This window comes from Chiloscyllium plagiosum, unplaced genomic scaffold (genome assembly GCF_037043375.1).
Source record: "Chiloscyllium plagiosum isolate Xiang-an unplaced genomic scaffold, Cpla_swu_hap1 HiC_scaffold_52, whole genome shotgun sequence".
In the NCBI taxonomy this organism is placed as follows: Eukaryota; Metazoa; Chordata; class Chondrichthyes; order Orectolobiformes; family Hemiscylliidae; genus Chiloscyllium; species Chiloscyllium plagiosum.
Window position 1 is genome coordinate 10,499,247 of NW_028270190.1, and position 19,098 is coordinate 10,518,344.

Below are 19,098 nucleotides of genomic sequence, written 5' to 3' on the forward strand. Positions count from 1 at the left end.
TAATCTAATCTAATCTAATCTAATCTAATCTAATCTAAAAAAAAGGTGAGTTTGGTTTCCTGTCATTACTGCATCCATCATAGATTAATTGAGGCAGAGTGAAGATTAGTTTGGGTTCTGGCAGTATCGCTATCCAGCGCAGATTCATGGAGAGAGGGGAAAGGTTTTTTCGGGTTCCTGTCATGATCTGTATCAAGCACAGATTCATGGAGATTTGGAAAAGGTGAGTTTGGGTTCCTGTCAGTGCATGTCGCCATCACAGATTCATGGAGATAGCAATGGAGCTTCGGCCCAGTACAAGAACCGGCAGCAACTGCAGTGACTGCATCAGTAAGCGATATCTAAAGCAGCCTCGTGGGAACAACAGAATCGAGTTTGGACCAATGTCATGCCCAGCAGCATCAGTGGCATTTACTTTGCTGAGGTACATCAAGACCGCTTTGTGACCAAGGCATCAGCGGAGTCAAGATGCTACCAAAGATTGGGCGATATTCATTCCGACGGTGAGAGAGAACGGGACACATGCCTGACCAGCATGTTCATGATGGAGCACTTAGCAAGGACTATATAATCTTTCAGCACTCCCAGTCATCTCAACCTTATCTTGGAATGCTCTCCTACATCTTGACACAACACCTCGTACCCTCAGACAATCGGTCTGAGGAGTTAAGAGTACTTCCATTTCTGTGAATTAATGTTCACCATTCCCACAGTTCAAAGATGTGGTGGTTAGGGGATTGTCTATGTTAAGCTAACCATAGTGCGCAGGGAATTATAGGTTAGGTATGCAAGCCATGGGAGACGCAGGATTACTAGGAAAAGGTAGGGCCGAATGGGCACTTTCTACACTCTGAGGATTCTCTGATACTGTGAGTTAGTATGTGGATGTGACGTTCAGCTGAATGAACGTAACATTGAGCATGTTCTGTCCTTCAGACGGGTACGTGCACCATCCACTATAACAGTAACGTACTAACACTGCGAAGTACAGATCTGAAGAGTCAGGAATAAAGATAATTATTTTAGTCTGTCTGCTTCTCCCATATGCCCCATCGGGCTGGTCAGTCACTCTAATATAAGTTGCAATTTTACATGAAAAGGAACAACTTACGTTTGGAGTGTGAGCTATAAGAAGTTATAAACGTTTGATGAGAAATCTTCGAATTATGTGCTCAAGTCGTTGGTAGGTCTGTGTGTAAATATGGTCCTTTGTTAAGAGAGGTGTTTACTCTTTAGGAATGTCATTTAACGTGCAACTTGCTGGGTTGACATTTGGCACATTGTGTGTAATTAAGAAACTTGGCTTGAATCTTTACTCAGGAGACTTTTTTTTGTGTAAGTGGCTTTACGGTTGATGTTGTTCCTCCAGAAGCTGTTGTTGTCTTTCTACACGTCACAATTGCCCCGAGTATTGGATTTGATTGGGATCAGCCTCTTGCTTGCAAATCCCAGCTCTTTGTCTCAGTGCCACACAGTTTCAGCTTGTTCTTCAGTTCATTCTTCAAGTCCTTACCCCAGCTCTTCCACACTCTCATGTCTGGATTATTGTAGATGACTTGTGCGTTATTATCCAGGGCAGCTGTTGCTTTTGTTTTGGGTTTGTGTCAACATTATTTACTTGTTCCTGTGGTAATCTGAGGCCACGCAGAGTTTAAGTTCATTGTCTGCCCATCCACTCTGCTCTCCAAAATCCAGCGTTTCATTGGCCAAATAGACAACTGAATGAAAGAAACACTCTCTTCATGTGACAGGCGTACGTGATCTGGTGACTGGGCATCACTCTAAACTAAACCTATTCTCTGGCTATGTTTTATGGAGGTGATGGCCTCTCACTCACTGGCTGGCGAGTCAACATGAACAGAGTCTCCTCTTTTCATGAAGCCCCAGTGTACGTATTGTCACTCGGGCACGAAGCTGGACAAGAGAAGGGCTCTGCACAAATGATAGCCCCAAGGAGTGGTCATTACCAGCCAGAGGCCAGTGGCCCTGCTCAACAGGAATGCAGTAACATTCAGTACAACAACAATCTGAGGGCTGGTATTGAGCTTGGGTAACAGACCAACAGTAAGTGATTGAGTGAGGAGGGGAGGTGACGATCACAACACAGCTTTGTGTAGGGGTGTGTTTGGCTCGGGTGGGGTGTGGTGCAGTAAGGTCACATATCAGCAGGTGTATTCTTCCTCAACTGGTACTTGATATTTCCCGACTCCTAAATCTACAAACAATGCTGAACACATTTGCATATCGTTGTCCTCTCCTCTCATGTTGAGCACCTTCCTCACCCCTGAATGAATTATATTGGCATTGGGATCAGAACTGCTCAGTATTATAAATTGCCAATTTGGCAGCCTCAGTTTGGAGTCCAGCACGAATACTCGGCTTGTGATTCATTAAACCTTTAGTCCCTAATTTACAGTCCACAGTTGGGGAAACGAAATGATCTCAAGAGTTACAGTGTGAATGACACCCCTTTCCATCAAGAAAATCTGGAGTGAATGGGAATTGGAAGAAAAGGTTCCTTTAGTTGTAATTATATCGAACACACTGGAAGGTGTTTGCAGTTATTTGATATCTTTCTGCTCAGGCCATGTCGATCGGAGTTCCTCAGTGTAGCCTTCTTGGTACAGCCATCTTCAGCTGCTTCGTCACTGGCCTTCTATCCAAAAGGTACGCAGAGGGAAAATCTACACGATTGTCAGCACCATTTGAATTCATCACATTTTGATGAAATCTGTGTCCAATGCGGCAAAGTGTGGACAATATCTCCACTTGCGAAGATAAATGACAAATAGCATTCTCACCAGACAAGTGCCAGACAATGACATAATCCAACATGGGAGAGAATTTAACCATTACTGAATCGCACACTATCAACATCTCTGAAGCCTTTCCATCAACTAAACAAAAACAAAGGATATGGTGAAATACTTGCACTTCCCTGGATGACTGCAGCTCCGACAACAAAGAAAGAAACAGTTATTTTATTGGTTGTCTGCTATAGCCATTGGACAGATTGGGCAGTAGATCTTGGAAACGAGCGGATAGAACAGAATTGCTGATAAGGGTGATTTGAAATTCCCCAATATTAATTGGAACATCCGTGGTGCAGATTATCTGGATGGAAATGATTTTGTTAGGTGTTTCCAGGAAGTATTCCTGACGCAAGAAGTCGATATGCCGACTGGGGAGGCCATATTGGATTTGGTGCGAGGCAATTCGCAGGCCAGGTGTCAGATATCTCGGTGGCGAGCATTTTGGTGACAGAGAGCATAAATGCCTCAACTTTGCGGTCGTCATGGAGAGGAATAGGAACTGACTGGATGAGAGGGATATTTTTCTGGGGACGGGATGTTTTACTGCTCTTAGACAGGACCTGTGGAGTGTAAATTAAGAATAATTGCTTTACGGAAATGCACAACAGAAATGTGGAGCATCTTTTTGCTGTCTTGAATAACTTTGTCCCAATGAGACCGGTGTGGAATTGGAAAGAAAAGGAGCCCTGGATGGTAAGAGCAGAAGAGCGGGATCTGGCGCAAATTTTGAAGATTCCAGGGTTGAAAGGAAAGAACTCAAAAATGGATTGAGGAAAGCTGGTTGGTGCATGAAAAAGTTGAAACTTTATTGCTGGAACAGCACAGCAGGTCAGGCAGCATCCAGGGAACAGGAGATTCGACGTTTCGGGCACAGGCCCTTCTTCAGGAATGAGCAGAGAGTGTTCAGCAGGAGAAGATAAAAGGTAGGGAGGAGGGACTTGGAGGAGGGGAGTTGGAAATGTGATAGGAGGAAAGAGGTCAAGGTGAGGGTGATAGGTCGGAGTAGGGTGGAGGCGGAGAGGTCAAGAAGAAGACTGCAGGTCAGGAAGGCGGTGCCGGGCTGGAAGGATCCGGCTGAGACAAGGTGGGGGGAGGGGGGATGAAGAAACTTGTGAAGTCCAAGTTCATCCCCTGCGGTTGGAGGGTTCCCAGTCGGAAGATAAGACGCTCCTCCTCCGACCGTCGGGTTGTTGTGGTTTGGCGGTGGATGAGTCCAATGACCTGCATATCCTCGGTGGAGTGGGAGGGGGAGTTGAAATGCTGTGCCACAGGTTGGTTGGGTTGGTTCGTCCGGGTGGCCCAGAGGTGCTCCCTGAATCGCTCCGCAAGTAGGCCTACTTGCGGAGCGATTCAGGGAGCACCTCTGAGCCACCCGGACGAACCAACCCAACCAACCTGTGGCACAGCATTTCAACTCCCCCTCCCACTCCACCGAGGATATGCAGGTCATTGGACTCATCCACCGCCAAACCACAACAACCCGACGGTCGGAGGAGGAGCGTCTTATCTTCCGACTGGGAACCCTCCAACCGCAGGGGATGAACTTGGACTTCACCAGTTTCTTCATCCCCCCTCCCCCCACCTTGTCTCAGCCGGATCCTTCCAGCCCGGCACCGCCTTCCTGACCTGCAGTCTTCTTCTTGACCTCTCCGCCTCCACCCTACTCCGACCTATCACCCTCACCTTGACCTCTTTCCACCTATCACATTTCCAACTCCCCTCCTCCAAGTCCCTCCTCCCTACCTTTTATCTTCTCCTGCTGAACACTCTCTGCTCATTCCTGAAGAAGGGCCTGTGCCCGAAACGTCGAATCTCCTGTTCCCTGGATGCTGCCTGACCTGCTGTGCTGTTCCAGCAATAAAGTTTCAACTTTGATCTCCAGCATCTGCAGACCTCACTTTCTCCTGGTGCATGAAAAAGCCGTGGCGAAAGGATTTGGAAAAATCCAAATGTTTTGCTCGCGTACATTAGGAATAAGAGAATGATCTGAGAGAGCGTAAGCTGGATCCAAGCCAGTGGATAAACTTAAGCACTGAGCGTGGCGAGATAGAGAAGGAGCAAAATGAGTTTTTTGCTATTGTATTCATGAGAGAGAGGGAGCTTGATGTTAGGGAGAATACTGGGGAAGAGCTTAATAGGCTTGAGCAGATTCATATTAAGAATGTGGATATGGTGGAAATTCTGGAAAGCATGAGTATGACTCAATCTCGAGGGCCGGATCAGATATATCCACATTTCCTACGAGAAGTGCGGAATGAGATTGCTGCAACTCTGGCAATGATCTTTGAATCCAACCTCTCCATGGTAGTTCTTCATGTTTGGAGGGAGGCATATATTGTACTTCTCTTCAGGGAAGTAAATCGGGAAAAAACCTGGAAATTATTGTCTAGGTAGGTTTAAGTCTGTGGTCAGCAAGGTACTGAAAGATGTTCGCAGATATATGATATTGGATTGTTTGGATAAATATTTTTGATTAAGGATTGTTGTTTTTTTATAATTGGGTTGGATAAAGAAGTGGAAAGTAACCAGAGACGTTTACCCAGGAAAAAGGCTGCCAGGAGAGTTCATTTGTTTATGGTCACTGGAGAAAGTAAAGGGAAGATATCAAAGGTTGGTTATTTCCGCAAAGAGTTTTTGATGCGTGGACTGCACTGCTAGCTTTGGTCGTAAAGTTAGAGACATTAAGAAGATTTAAGCGGCTGCTGGTCAAGCACATGCACGGCAGCAATTTGAGAGGTGTGTATTTAGGTTGATCTTAGATTAAGATAAATGTTTGGCACAACATTGGGTTCCGAAGGGCCTGCACTGTGCTCACTGTTCAATGTTCTATGTTTGACACTGAGTAGATTTGACACCATCCAGGACATTCACTGCATTTGTCTGGCATCAAATCCACAAATATTTATTCCCTCCAATATCATCACAAAGTGACAGCAGTATATACAATCCACGAGCGACAGCTGTGAAGTTGACCGATGGTCTGTAGACAGAACCTTCCAAACCGAAGACCACTTCTGCCAAGGACCGTAGTAGATACAGTTAACACCACTCCCTGCAACATCACCTCAAATCACTCACCATTCCTGCTCAGAAATTTATTGTCATTCCATCACCGACTTTGGGTCAAAAGCCTTGAACTCCCTCTCGCACAGAATAGTACCGATCAAAATTTCTGTAAATGTTCTGGATGGCAGCTCATCACACCTTCTCCAAGCCAAGTTTGAATGAACGCTGACACAGAATGCCACAACTACATTTTAATCCATTTTGGAATTAAATCTCGGTGTATGTGGCAATTCCTCCTGCTACAAACACCCACCCATTTCGATATCACTCCCAGTATCAATCTCACCCCAGAGTTGGCATCATGTTCTGCCCTGTGTCCTGAAACTGAAGTAACTGCAACATTGGTGAGAAGTAATTGAAAATTATTGACCAGAATCTTCACTCCATCAGAGAGTAGCAAAGTCACCACATTTATAATTTTCCAATTTTCGTTTAAACAAGGGCATCGAGACCATACTTGAGGCAATCAATATACTCCATCATTTCCAACATGCAAGAATTTCCAGAGAAGCCTAGAGCTGCAGGTGTATAATTCCTTGGAAGTAGAGCCGAGGACAGATAGGATGGTAAAGGAGGCAATTGGCACAGTTACCTTTATTGTTCAAAACATTGGTACAGGTATTGGGACGTCATATTGCAGCTGTACAGGACATTGGCGAGGCCAGTTTTGTAAAACTGCACACACGTTTGGTTGCTCTGTTAAAGGGAGGATGTTGTTAACTTTCACAGGGTGCAGAAAATATTGACAAGGATGTTGCTGGGATTGGGTTTCAATTATCGGGAGAGACTGAATAGTCTGGGGCTTTTCTCCAAGCGGAGGAACAGAGGCTGAGGGGTGACATTATCAAGGTTTATAAAATCATGAAATGCATGAATCGGGTGAAGAGCAGAATGTTTTAGCCATGGGATCAGAGTCCAAACCTAGAGAGCAGAGCTTTAAGATGAAAGGGGAAATATTTGAATAGGTACTGAGACTAATACTAATTAGTTGTAATCCAATGACTCTAATGATGTAATTATTGACGGTTTGGGAAACGTTTTTTTTAATAGATATTTTTATTAGAAAGTTAACATTTTTAGAAGTTTACAAAAATAAACAAAACTCTCAAATATAAACATTGATGTACAATTAAATCAAATATACAATAGCCAAAATTTAACAAAAGAAAATAAATACCGAAAAAGATTTAAAAAAACTCAACTATCTACTAATCTCACCTACAACTAACCAAAGTGTATATTTAAGTCTCTTACATGCTCGGAATGAGTTAACATCAGATGTAATAAAGCCCGTATACGTGCGGGATTCCTCTCCTCAGAGGCCCCGGACCAGCCAGATTTGTAATCTCAATTAAATAAAAGCCTTGTTAGGATAGCCGAGATATCTGTATTTATGGAATTCAAGAAGGGCTGCCATATTTTATAAAATAATTCGGTCTTTCGGTGTACCATATTTGTAAGGAAGTCAAGGGGAATACATTCCATAATTAATCTGTGCCAATTTGAAAGTCCGGGGGGCCCTCAGCCACCCAGTTCACCAAAATATGTTTCCTTGCACAGAAAGAAAGAATAGAAAATAGTCTCTTCCCGTACATGTCCAGGGAGGGAAAGTTCGAAAAGCTCAAAAGGAGAGAAACAGGGTCCACTTTAATTTCTGTTCCTAAAATTTCTGTCAGGGTACTTGCTACTTTAGTCCAATATCTCCGGATCTTATGACAGGTCCATACTCAATGTACAAGAGTGCCCACCTCTATTTTGCATTTGGGACACTTTGGAGATGCTCCTGCCTTAAATTTTGCCAGTCGAACCAGTGCTATATGGGCCCTATGAAGTATCTTCAGCTGGATAGCCTGGGTTCTGTTACAGATAGTAATTATTCTAGCGTTTTCCCAAATATCATTCCACGTTTCTATAGAGATTTCTAGTCCCAAATCCTGATCCCATGTTTTAAGCAGATTATCCATATCTCCCGATACTTCATCATGTAGTAAATGATAAATAGTACTGACGGAAGATACCCCCACTGGTCGTAGAACACTACATTCTATATCTGATTTATAAAGACTATCTAATAACTTAGTCTTCTTCTGTATATAATCTCGAATTTGGAAGTATCGAAAGAGGTCTCCATTAGGTAATCCGAATTTCTGACGCAGCTGTTCAAAAGTCATCGGGACCCCATCCTTAAATAGGTCCCCTAGACATGAGATACCCCTGGATCTCCAGAGTTTAAAAGTGGCATCTGTAAACCCCGGTTGGAATCCCCATGCTCCCACTATCGGTGCATAGGGGGATGTTTTATGTGAATTGCCCTCATTTTGCCGCATTATTTTCCAAGCCTTAATTGTGTTTAGTATTATAGGGTTTTCACAGCGATCTGGAATGATTTTCCTCTTGTCTGAAAATAAAATGTTAATAAGTGGGTATTTTACTTGAGAGGCCTCGATGTCCAACCAGATTGATTGTGGATCAGACAAGACCCAATCAGCTATGTAACTTAATAGGGAACTGAACTGATATTTCCTTAAGTCTGGGAAGTCCAATCCTCCCCTTGTCTGTAGAAGCTGTAGCTTCTTCAGCTTAATGAGGGGCCGTCTATGATTCCAGATAAAGGAACCCAGCCAGCCATATAATTTACGTTGAGCCGTCCTCGGCAGCATCACCGGAAGCATTCTCATAGGATATAGGAGACGGGGCAGGACATTCATTTTGAGTATTGCTGTTCTATCCAACCAGGAAATTGGAAGGTCTCCCCATCGCTGGAGGTCCTGCCTGATCCTTTCCAGTAAATGCACAAAATTAGCCTTCTACAACTGACCAAATACTGGAGTAATAAAAATGCCTAACTATAAGAAGCCCTCCAGGGACCAACGAAAGGGAAAAAGGGATCCATCCACTAAATGGGGTGTCATAGCAAGGCCACCCATTGGCATAGCCTCCGATTTTGAAAAATTAATTTTATAGCCTGAGAATGCGCTAAATGTATTAATAACTTGGATTAGGCGAGGTACGGACATCAGAGGATTACTGAGGAATAGAAGGACATCATCTGCATAAAGGGTAATTTTATGTTTACCTGTCCCAATCCTCAGGGCCGTTATATTAGGATCAGCTCGTATAACTTCTGCTAGTGGTTCAATTATTAGCGTAAATAACAATGGCGAGAGGGGACATCACTGACGGCAGCCCCTACCCACACTGAAGCTATCCGAACCTCATCCATTGGTAACCACAACTGCTTTGGGATCACGAGACAATGTTGAGACCCATTTGGTAAACACCTTTCCAACGCCAAACCTTTCCAATGTGTAAAACAAATATGACCATTCAACCCTATCAAACGCCTTTTCCACGTCTAATGAAACTACTACTCCTGGTATCTTTCCCTGATGGCAGGCTTGAATCATATTCAAAACTCTTCTAATATTATTGGATGATCTACAGCCCTTAATAAACCCCGTCTGATCCTCCTTTATAATATGTGTCACTACCCTTTCTAGTCTCAGTGCTAACGTTTTAGAAAGGATGTTAAAATCTACATGTAGCAAGGATATTGGTCTATATGATGTACAATCTTCTGGATCCTTTCTTTTTTTTAAGGATAAGAGAGATATTTGCCTCTTTCAGCGAAGGCGGGAGACAGCCCTGACTATATGCATAGTTATACATGTCCATAAGTGGACCAGCCAATATATCTGTAAATTTTCTGTAGAATTCAGCTTGAAAACCATCTGGGCCCGGTGCCTTACCGCTCTGAAGTTGCCTAATTGAATCAAGTATTTCTTGGACTGTTAGAGGAGCATTTCGGGCCGATACCTGTTCCGGAGTTAGGCCTGGAAAAGTCAAATTTTTGAAAAGTGACTGCATCCTCCTCGTCCTATCTTCACAATCCTGCGATTTATAGAACTGAGAATAAAATTCTCTAAAGATCGCATTAATCTTTATATCACCATGAGTCAGAATACCCATACTTTCCTTGATAGACGTAATAGTCTGAGGGGCCTTTTTTTTCTTTGCAAGGAATGCTAAGTATCTACCCGTTTTGTCGCCATATTCATATAACCTTTGTTTTGCAAATAATATTTCCCTCTTAGCCGTTTGAGTAAGCGTAGTGTTTAGAGCTGTCCTAAGAGCCGTAATCCTTTGCAATTTTATAAAAGAAGGTCTATCAGTGGGTGCTGTTTCAGCTGCTTTTAAGCGAGCTTCAAGCAGACGCTATTGTTCTCCATTCAATTTCTTCTGGCTCGCTGAGTTGGAGATGATCAAACCTCGCGTGTAAGCTTTGATGGTCTCCCACATCATTGATGGGTTGCTAGCTGTACCTGAATTAATTTCTAAAAAAGTTTTAAATTCTTGAGAGAAGTACTTTGCAAATTTTCTATCTTTCATTAGGAAGGGATCCATACGCCAATGCCGAGGGGTTGTCCCATTGTTCCTCGCCTTAGTTTCCATGTATACAGCAGCGTGGTCGGAAATTGCTATACTACCTATTTTACAGGTTGAGATGGAATTTAAAAAAATCGAGGGGGCAAAAAGCATATAAATTCTGGTGTGACATTTATGTGGATTGGAGTAGAAAGAAAAATCTCTGCCCTGTGGATGAAGACATCTCCATACATCTCCTAATCCTAATTCTTTGTTCAGATCCATCAATTGTCTAGATCTGGGTGATATTCCTGCCGTAGTCTTGGGAATCCTATCTATTTCCGGATCCATAATACAATTAAAGTCTCCCCCTATAGTTGCATGACGGGCACGAAAAGCCATCAATTTTGAAAAGGCTTCCGTTAACAAATTTAAAGGGGTGTGCCGGGGGGCAGTACAAATGTAAAATCCCATATTCCTCTCCATTTATGAGGGCTTTAATCAAAATATATCGTCCAGATTCGTCTTTTATCTGCTTTAGGATTTTGAAAGGGAAATTCTTCCGAACAAGAAGAACAACTCCCCTGCTTTTTGAGCTAAAAGAAGAAAAAAAGGCCTGATCAAATCCAGCCTGTTCTTTATCCGACAGGTGTGTCTCCTGTAGGAGAGCTATATCAACTCTTTCCTTCTTAAGATTTGATAATATTTTCTTCCTTTTGACTGGCGAATTGTTCCCCTTGACATTTTAGGTGCACCACTTAACCGACTGATCAACCATAATCATCTGGGCCAATCCTAGATCCCCCGGGAGGGGGAACCCTATCCAGAACATCCGGAGCGTAGAGCATATAAAATTTACAAAAATAAAGCCTCTCTAATACTTTCACAACAATACAATAAAAAACTATTTCCAAATAAAAAAAATATAAAACGTATCGAAGTGGAGATTTTCCCCATTGTTCCCAGGGGGTGTCCCTTCCTCTCCAAAGTGTATCATATCCTCTCCCAACCAATGCCCCACCCTTGACCCAGGCACTCCTCAATAAAATGAGGAGAATTCAGATATAATACAAAGCTAGAGTTATCAGTGAGCACCCGACCCCCACCCATACCAACACCTGGATACATTTGGTAATGTTAATACCATATATAAACATTCAACTATAAAATTACAACCTCAACAAATAATAATTAAATATACTAATACAAATAACAAGGGAGAAACAACCCCGCTTCTAAAGACAGAGGTAAAATTGAATAAGGAAACCATCTCCCCCACCAACATTAACCAAACACCCCAGCTTATATATATATATATATATATATATATATATATATATATACACACACATATACATACATCCCACATATATACATAAAATAATAAAAGAAAACAACCCCAAGGGGGGGGGGGGGGGAGAAAAACAAATCCCTCTCCCCACCCCCCCAGGATAATATTAATCGGTAAAGTAAGAAAAAAAGGGGATATAAACAAAAGCGGCGGGAAAGGCAAACCAACATCCATTATGTCTCACATTTTATCTAAGAGAGTCCAAGAATTCCTTCGCCTTTTCTGGCGATCCGAAGTTATACACGGATCCTTCATGGTTAAAGCATAGCGTCGCTGTGTAGCGTAAGGAGTACTGAATATTTGAGTCCCTTAAATGCTTCTTCGCCTCGTCGAATGCCTTCCTCTTTCGGACCAGAGCTGGGAAAAAGTCTGGAATAACATGATCTTGGATCCTTTATAGATCATAGCTTGGGGGTCATTTCCAAGATTTCTAGAGGCTTCAAGGAGTATCTGCCTCTCCTTGTAGCTCTGCAGCTGGAACAGGACCGGCGCGTGGGCGCTGGTTCGAGCCGGGCCCGCGTATTGCGACCCGGTAAGCCCATTCTGCCCTTACCTGGCCTGATCCAACTTCCAGATTTAAAAGCTGTGGCAGCCACTTCTCGAGGAACGCTGTAAGCTGGCCTTCCTCATCCCGTTCGGGAAGGCCCAGCAAACGAATATTTTTTCAACGACCTCGATTATCGAGCTCGTCAATGTGATTCTCTAAGTTCTGGACTCGCTGTTCGAGAGTCCGGACCTGATCCACGGCCGATTGTGCTGTAGTTTCGGAGGTCGCGGCCTTTAACTCCGCCGCTCCGACTCCGCGCTCGATTTACTGGATGCCTCTGTCGTGCTTCTGCCGCGCGGCCGAGAGTGATTCCCTTCGACTTCGGGATTCTTCGATGAAAGCGTCGATCTTCGCGTCCAGTTTGGAGATCATTTCTACAGCCTTGTCACTGTAGGTCAGTCCCCAGGGGCGGCTGTGGACGTCTCAGCTGCAGCTGGAGAGGGTGGGGAAGGGGTTTCTGCTTGTTGAGAGCTGTGGGCTCCCTTCCCTTTAGTCATTTTTACCAAAGATTAGATTGTTTAAATTTAATATTAAACAACTAATTAAATTAAACAGCTATTATAAATGATTTGGTGAGTGTGGTGAGGGTGGGTGACCCACTTTACCCAAGTCTTGGGTGGAGCACTGTAGACTCAGACTTGCTGGGTCGCCGCCATCTTGGATCCCCCGGGAAACGTTGATCTGCATGTGCAGAATTTAATTCACTACTCTATGATCACAAGTTTCAGATGAGTCGACCGAAAACTGTGAAAAGGCTCAACTCTTTCTAATGGAGTTTCGGTATGAGCTAACTAGATGGTGAGCCTGATTGGGATATTGAGTTGTCAAGGCAAAGTACTTTTTTGATTTTCTCACATTTCAAGTCATTTGTAATACCATTGCTTCGTCTCAGTGTAGAATGTTTCGAATACATAGAGCAATAAATATGAAGTTTGACACAAGAAAACCCTAAAACTGATCTGAGTTGTAACTGTCTCGCGCCGAGGACCAAGTATGTATGGAATGACCTGCCTGAAGAAGTGGTGGAGGCTGGTACAATTACAAAATTAAAAAGGTACGGAGATGGGTTTTTGGATTGGAAGTGTTCAGGGCCAAGTGGTCGCAAATGGGACTACAATACGTCAGGATATGTGACTGGCGTGGACGAGTTTGAACAAATGGTTTGTTTTCATGCTAAGTCATGCAAAATGTGCCTTTTTCTAAACAAATAGTGAACAAATATCGCACAGATTTGGGAAAAAAAATTGGTTGCCAAAGTCGGAATGCAGAAAAGTGTTAAGCAAAGAAAAAATAGCTTTATTATGATCTTAATGAGTATTCCTTTTGAACATTTTATTTAAAATATAGCATGGACGCTACTGCAAATTTCAGCCAGATAAAATTGCTGCTAAAATCACTGACTACAAGTGGGTTTCTGGAGGCGAGGCAGCATTGGAACAAGCAGTGAGAGAGATAGGACCGATGTCTGTTGTGATTAATGCAAGTCTGAAATCCTTTCAACATTATAAAGGAGGTAAGTCGCAGAGCACTGGATGATGTCTTTGAATCAGATTATCGACTGTTCAAGAAAAGGTATTAGAAATCATACATCTACAGACACATTTACTGTCACTATTTTGGTATTAATATTACTGCAAAGTTTACCATGGACCAATACCCTTATCCTTGTTCAACCTACACTCCCCCCGTGTTACATGCCGTCCAGTTCTGTCAGATATCATCGAGTTAAAGCTAGACCATGCTACAAGTTGAGCTCATGAATGGTAATGAAAAATGGACCTGCTCCCATTCGGAGTGATGCAAATAGCTCATAACGTTGTGTTATAGCCAAGAGAACTGATAGTGAGGTGTAACTGTCCTGATGTGCTGCTGAGTGCCTGCACAAGTCAGCGTTTTATTAATTGTAAACTGAACACGCTGCACTAACTGTATCTGGATTAAGAGGAAGGGCGAGACCTTCGACTTGAAATCTCTTGGCGTCCTGCTGAGAGTCCTTCACTCTCTGCTCCACCTCTTCTCTCAGCAGCTGTTTCTATTCTGTTCTTGATCTCCTCTCGTATGACTTGCAAAGACGGTGGTCTGAACAGGGAGGTGGACGCCAGCACAGCTTCCTTGTGATGATGACACAGGTCGTCTCCATGTGCAGGACCATTCCCTATTGACTTCATCATCATTTCAAATCACAAAGCACTTCTACTGTACAACCCACAATTGGAGACAAACTGGAAAGTACTGAATCCTTCATCACCCTAGGTGTAGGAGTTTGTAAGTTATCAGAATGTGTTAACAAACATGGTAGCAAACCGATGTTTCACACGTCAGATACCATGGTCAGTGTGTTCTGCAAATGTCTGGTAAATTATTTCTACTTCGAAAATAATCTCAGCAAGATACTATATCAATCATTGATATAAAAACAACAGCAAAAATGATAAAAAATGGAAGAATGTTATCAAGGTCGGACCATCAATTGGAAAGCAGATAGTCTGTAATTGGGTGGAACAAGGAAATTAAATAAAAAAAGGGATGGTGTTCCAGTGCCAGCAGGAATGGAAAGGAGACAATTAAAGAAAGTAAAGAAATGTATGCAGTACGTTTCAGGGCCTGAGGGAGTGTTATTTAAAAAACAAAGAGACCTCGGGGCCCGCATGCAAAATTCCATGATTTTGGAGTCACACGTAGACAGGGTAGTGAAAGCAGCATTCCTCAGTGCATTGAGTATATGTTTTGGGATGTCATGTTCCAGCTGCACAGGACATTGGTAAGGCCAGTTTTATAATTTTATGTTAAAGTCTGAACGTTCTGCTATAAGAAAGATTTTGTTAAATTTGAATGGATCCAGAAAATATTGACAAAGACTTAGGTTGAAGTATTTTAGGGTTGAAGTGAGGCTGAATTGAGTCCAGCTTAGAGTTTTGCTGGAGAAGCACAGCAGGTCAGGCAGCATTTGAAGAGGAGGAAAATCAAGTTTCGGGCAAAAGCCCTTCCTGATGAAGTCGATTTTCCTGCTCATCAGATGCTGCCTGACCTGCTGTGCATTTCCAGCATAAGTCTAATCTGGACTCTGGTCTCCAGCATCTGCAGTCCTCACTTTCGCCCGAGGCTGAGAAGGCTGCAGCCTTGTTCGCCAGTACGACAGAGACTGAAGGGTGAGCTTGTGGAGGTTCACAAACAATAATGGGTATGGGACGAATAAAGAGAAGGAGAGTCCAAAACTAGAGACCGTACGTTTAAGGTGAGAAGGGAAAGATTTAAAAGTTATCTGAGGAGCAATGTTTTCGCACAGAACATGGTACGTGTCTGGAATGAAATACCAGAGGAAGAGGTGGAGAGTGATACAAATACAACATTAGAAAAGGCATCTGGATGGGTATATGAACAGGGATATTGGCCAAGTGCTGGAAAATAGGACTAGATTGGTTGAGGATATGTGCTCAGCATGGACGATTTCGATCGAAAGATCGAAGCATTTCTACGCTATAAAACTCTATGACTCTGAAGGATGTGCCGAGAGGAAGTGAGAATGCTAGAGACAATGTCATTGGGAAACATTGATTAAAGTGTTTGAATTGACGATCAATTTGAAGACAGTTAGTAAAAACAGACATATCAGTGTTCATTAATCAAAGCTAAATTAACACTAATTAAATATTTCACAGATAAACCATTTAATATGTGTCTCCTTACAGGAGTTTACTATGATGAAAATTGCAATGGATACGTAACCCATGAAGTGCTGGTGGTTGGTTTTGGAATTGAGGATGGAATTAACTATTGGCTGGTTAAAAACAGGTCCGTACTCTATGAAATAACAAATACCTGATCACAGATTGAGAAGGGACAGTGACATGGCGTGAATTTCCTGTCTCTGTGCTGCAACCTGCGTATCTGTCCAACGAGCAGGTAACATTGTGTTTATCTGGAAGTGAATGCTTAATGGTTGTGCTGTCTGGGATGATATCTAAAAAAAACGTCTGAGGCAGGTATCCCATTACCAAGTAACGCTGCACTTACAAGTGTACGGTTCTTGACTGAAGTATTGCTTCGTACAGAGGCAGGCATCAGAGTGTCATTATCCCTGAATCACAATCATTTTTTAAACTTACCAGTACAAATTACAAACATACGGTTAAAATTAACAGCTATACACAACAAAAAGCAAGTTATTGGGGAAATGGGTGGCAAAGTCAGATCCCAAACCCAACTGTACAACCTGTTCACAGGGAAACAAGGACAAAGCTCGAATCACTTGTCACTAGGGCACTGATGGGATCAGATTAACAGCCCCAATTTTGGATCGTAGAACATAGAACTTTACAGCCCAGTACATGCCTTTTAACACTCGATGTTGTGCCGACCTGTGAAACCAATCTGAAGCCCATGTAACAAACACGATTCCATTCTCATCCATATGCCTGACCAATGACCATTTAAATACTCTGAAATGTGGCAATACCTCTCATGTTGCAGGCAGAGTTCCAAGCCCTACAACAATCTGAGGAAAGAAACTACCACTGACATTTGTCCAATATCTATCACTGTTGATTTTAAAGCCCTCCTGCCAGCCATCGCCATTCAAGGAATAATGCCTCTCACTATCCAATCTATCAAATATTTTAATTAACTTATGTGTCTCAATTAATTAACCTCTCAAACTTTTTCCTAAAGAAAACAGCCTTAACTCCCTCAGCTTTTCCTTTTACTATCTCCCGCCATAACTGGCGGTTTCCCAGTAAATCTCATCTGAACCCGTTCCAAAGCATGCACATTCTTCCTGTAATATGGTGATCAGAACTGTACACATTACCCAGAATGTGGTTGCAATAGAGTTTTGTACGGCTTGAAGAATGATCGCCTGGTTCCGAAACTGAATCCCCCTATCAATCAAAGTTAACACACCATATGCCATCTCAATAACCCTATCAATCTGGGAGGCAACATTCAAACATCGATGTACCTCGATATCGAGATCTCTGTGCTCATCTACATAAGCACGAATCTGACCATTTGGCCATTACATTGGATTCCTTCCAAACTGAATCACCTCACACATTTCCGCGTTAAACTGCATTCGCCACCTTTCGTCATAGCTCTGCAGCTTATCTACTTATCTCTGCAATCCATACATCCTTAGTAACTGTCCACAACTCAAACGAACTAAATGTCATCCGCATATTAATCCACTATCCTTCTGTGCTCTCATTCAGTTAATTTATCTAAAAATTGATGAACAAAAGTGGATCCAAAACTGATCCTTGCAGTACTTCATTAGGAATGAATATTTTCCATCAACTACCACCGTCTGTCTCCTTTCAGCGATTTATTCCATGAGGCATCGCTGGCTGCCGTTATTACAATCACGGCGGTCAGGCTTGGAAGAAGCAGTCACATCTTCAGGGCGAGATTGGATACAAAATGTTTGATTAAATAAATCCTGTGGTTCGGGTGAATATACACACACACAGACACACACAGACACAGACACACACACGCACACACACAGACACAGACACAGACACACACATACACACACACACACACACACAAACACACAGACACAAACACACATTTCGACATGATTTCCCAGAGGAAACATTATGTGGGTAGCTTATTAAACATACACATTGTTGTTTAATAAGGTAGATAGTATTACAGTGTAATGGGTTCTGGAATAGTTTGGTAAAGCGGGAAATGAGATTTGGGCAGGGTAACCGTGTATGGAACAAATTTTAAGGCCGAAGTATCCTTGCAGTTTAGCAGACACTAGGCAAACTGAGCCCAAACCAATTCATTCTCTGCACAGACTCTATCCTGTGGCAGGCAATCTCAGAACGATGAGGGTTAAAAAAAAACTGAGAAAATGTCATCCTCCATACGGCAAGAAGGAAATCTCCAGGAGGCCATAAAGCTCTCACTCGTCCCTATTCACTTTCCCGTTCATATCCACTCCAGTTGCAGACCTATCCCTGATAATGATCTCACCTCATGTCATTTTAAATGTTGTAGTGAGTCCATACGTACTGTGCAGATCAGCAATTTTGATGCAAAAGAAAACAATTGACTCTTTCCAGCCTGATACAAATTATGCTTACAACTCATTATCTAGCTCAGTAATTCCAGAATTCAGTCCCCAAAATAATTCCAATTATATACCAGAGTTAAAACAGCTGCTTCTCCAAACATGTCTCTTTTATTAGCGTTTTGATTCCAACACCAATCGATTTTCTTATTTTCCAGCTGGGGAACAGACTGGGGTGAAGACGGGTACATCAAAATTGCTAAGGATAGAGGGAATCACTGTGAAATTGCCAGTTTTGTGTGGTACCCTGTCGTGTAACGAGCCAACTGATAACACAGAGCTTCATCAATCCCAGCCGAATGAAAAACCGGACCATTTCTGTTAATGCTGATTCATTCAAAGACATTGCTTTAATTGTCTGCTGCAAATTTAAAAAGTGAAATAATAACGATTTTTGCACATTTCTATCGCTTCATATAAAACCAATGGCATTGTCTGATTGATACATATCGCCACTGTAAATGATAGAATGAGTACACTCTCCAGCTTGTAGAAGACAATAATCTGCATGTACTGCTGATGTCCAACAATATAATAAAGGCTGCCAGCAATCATTTTCAGAGCTTGTTTTTTTCCAAAGGAACGGATTTGTCTTTGTGCCGAATGAATTGTCTTGTCTGCTGTGAAATCTATTGTCAAACCACATTGTAGACAAATGCACAGAAAATTTGAAGAGTCTGTGTTTTTTGACACCAGCACAGTTACTGAATAAATGCAGTGGGGTTGTTGAGGACAATCAGGCTTAATTGAACGGAATCTAACCAGAAACCCTCCTGGAAAAAGGTTAAGCTGACCAGACTGTAGACTGGGAGTGTCCCGATGAGATTCAGTTCAGACAAATGCGAATATGTAATTTCATCTATTGATTGGCACTGAA

At 42.5% G+C, this 19,098-nt stretch overlaps 1 protein-coding gene across 2 annotated transcripts in view; it reads left to right on the forward strand.

The window, feature by feature from the left end:
- The window catches only part of LOC148134788 (procathepsin L-like), a 29,941-nt gene extending 11,164 nt beyond the window's left edge, over positions 1-18,777 (forward strand). Inside the window, exons 5-7 of one of the 2 annotated variants that reach the window (XR_015755667.1) lie at positions 13,490-13,655; positions 15,832-16,045; positions 18,380-18,412. Coding sequence is in view for 1 of the 2 variants with exons in the window: in XM_087985417.1 (XP_087841543.1) it covers positions 13,490-13,655; positions 15,832-15,934; positions 18,380-18,479 (369 nt within the window). In the remaining variant the exon portion in view is untranslated. Of the gene's footprint in view, positions 1-13,489; positions 13,656-15,831; positions 16,046-18,379 lie in introns of both variants that reach the window. The other variant, XM_087985417.1, reaches the window with a different exon arrangement.
- Positions 18,778-19,098: the final 321 nt, after the last annotated feature.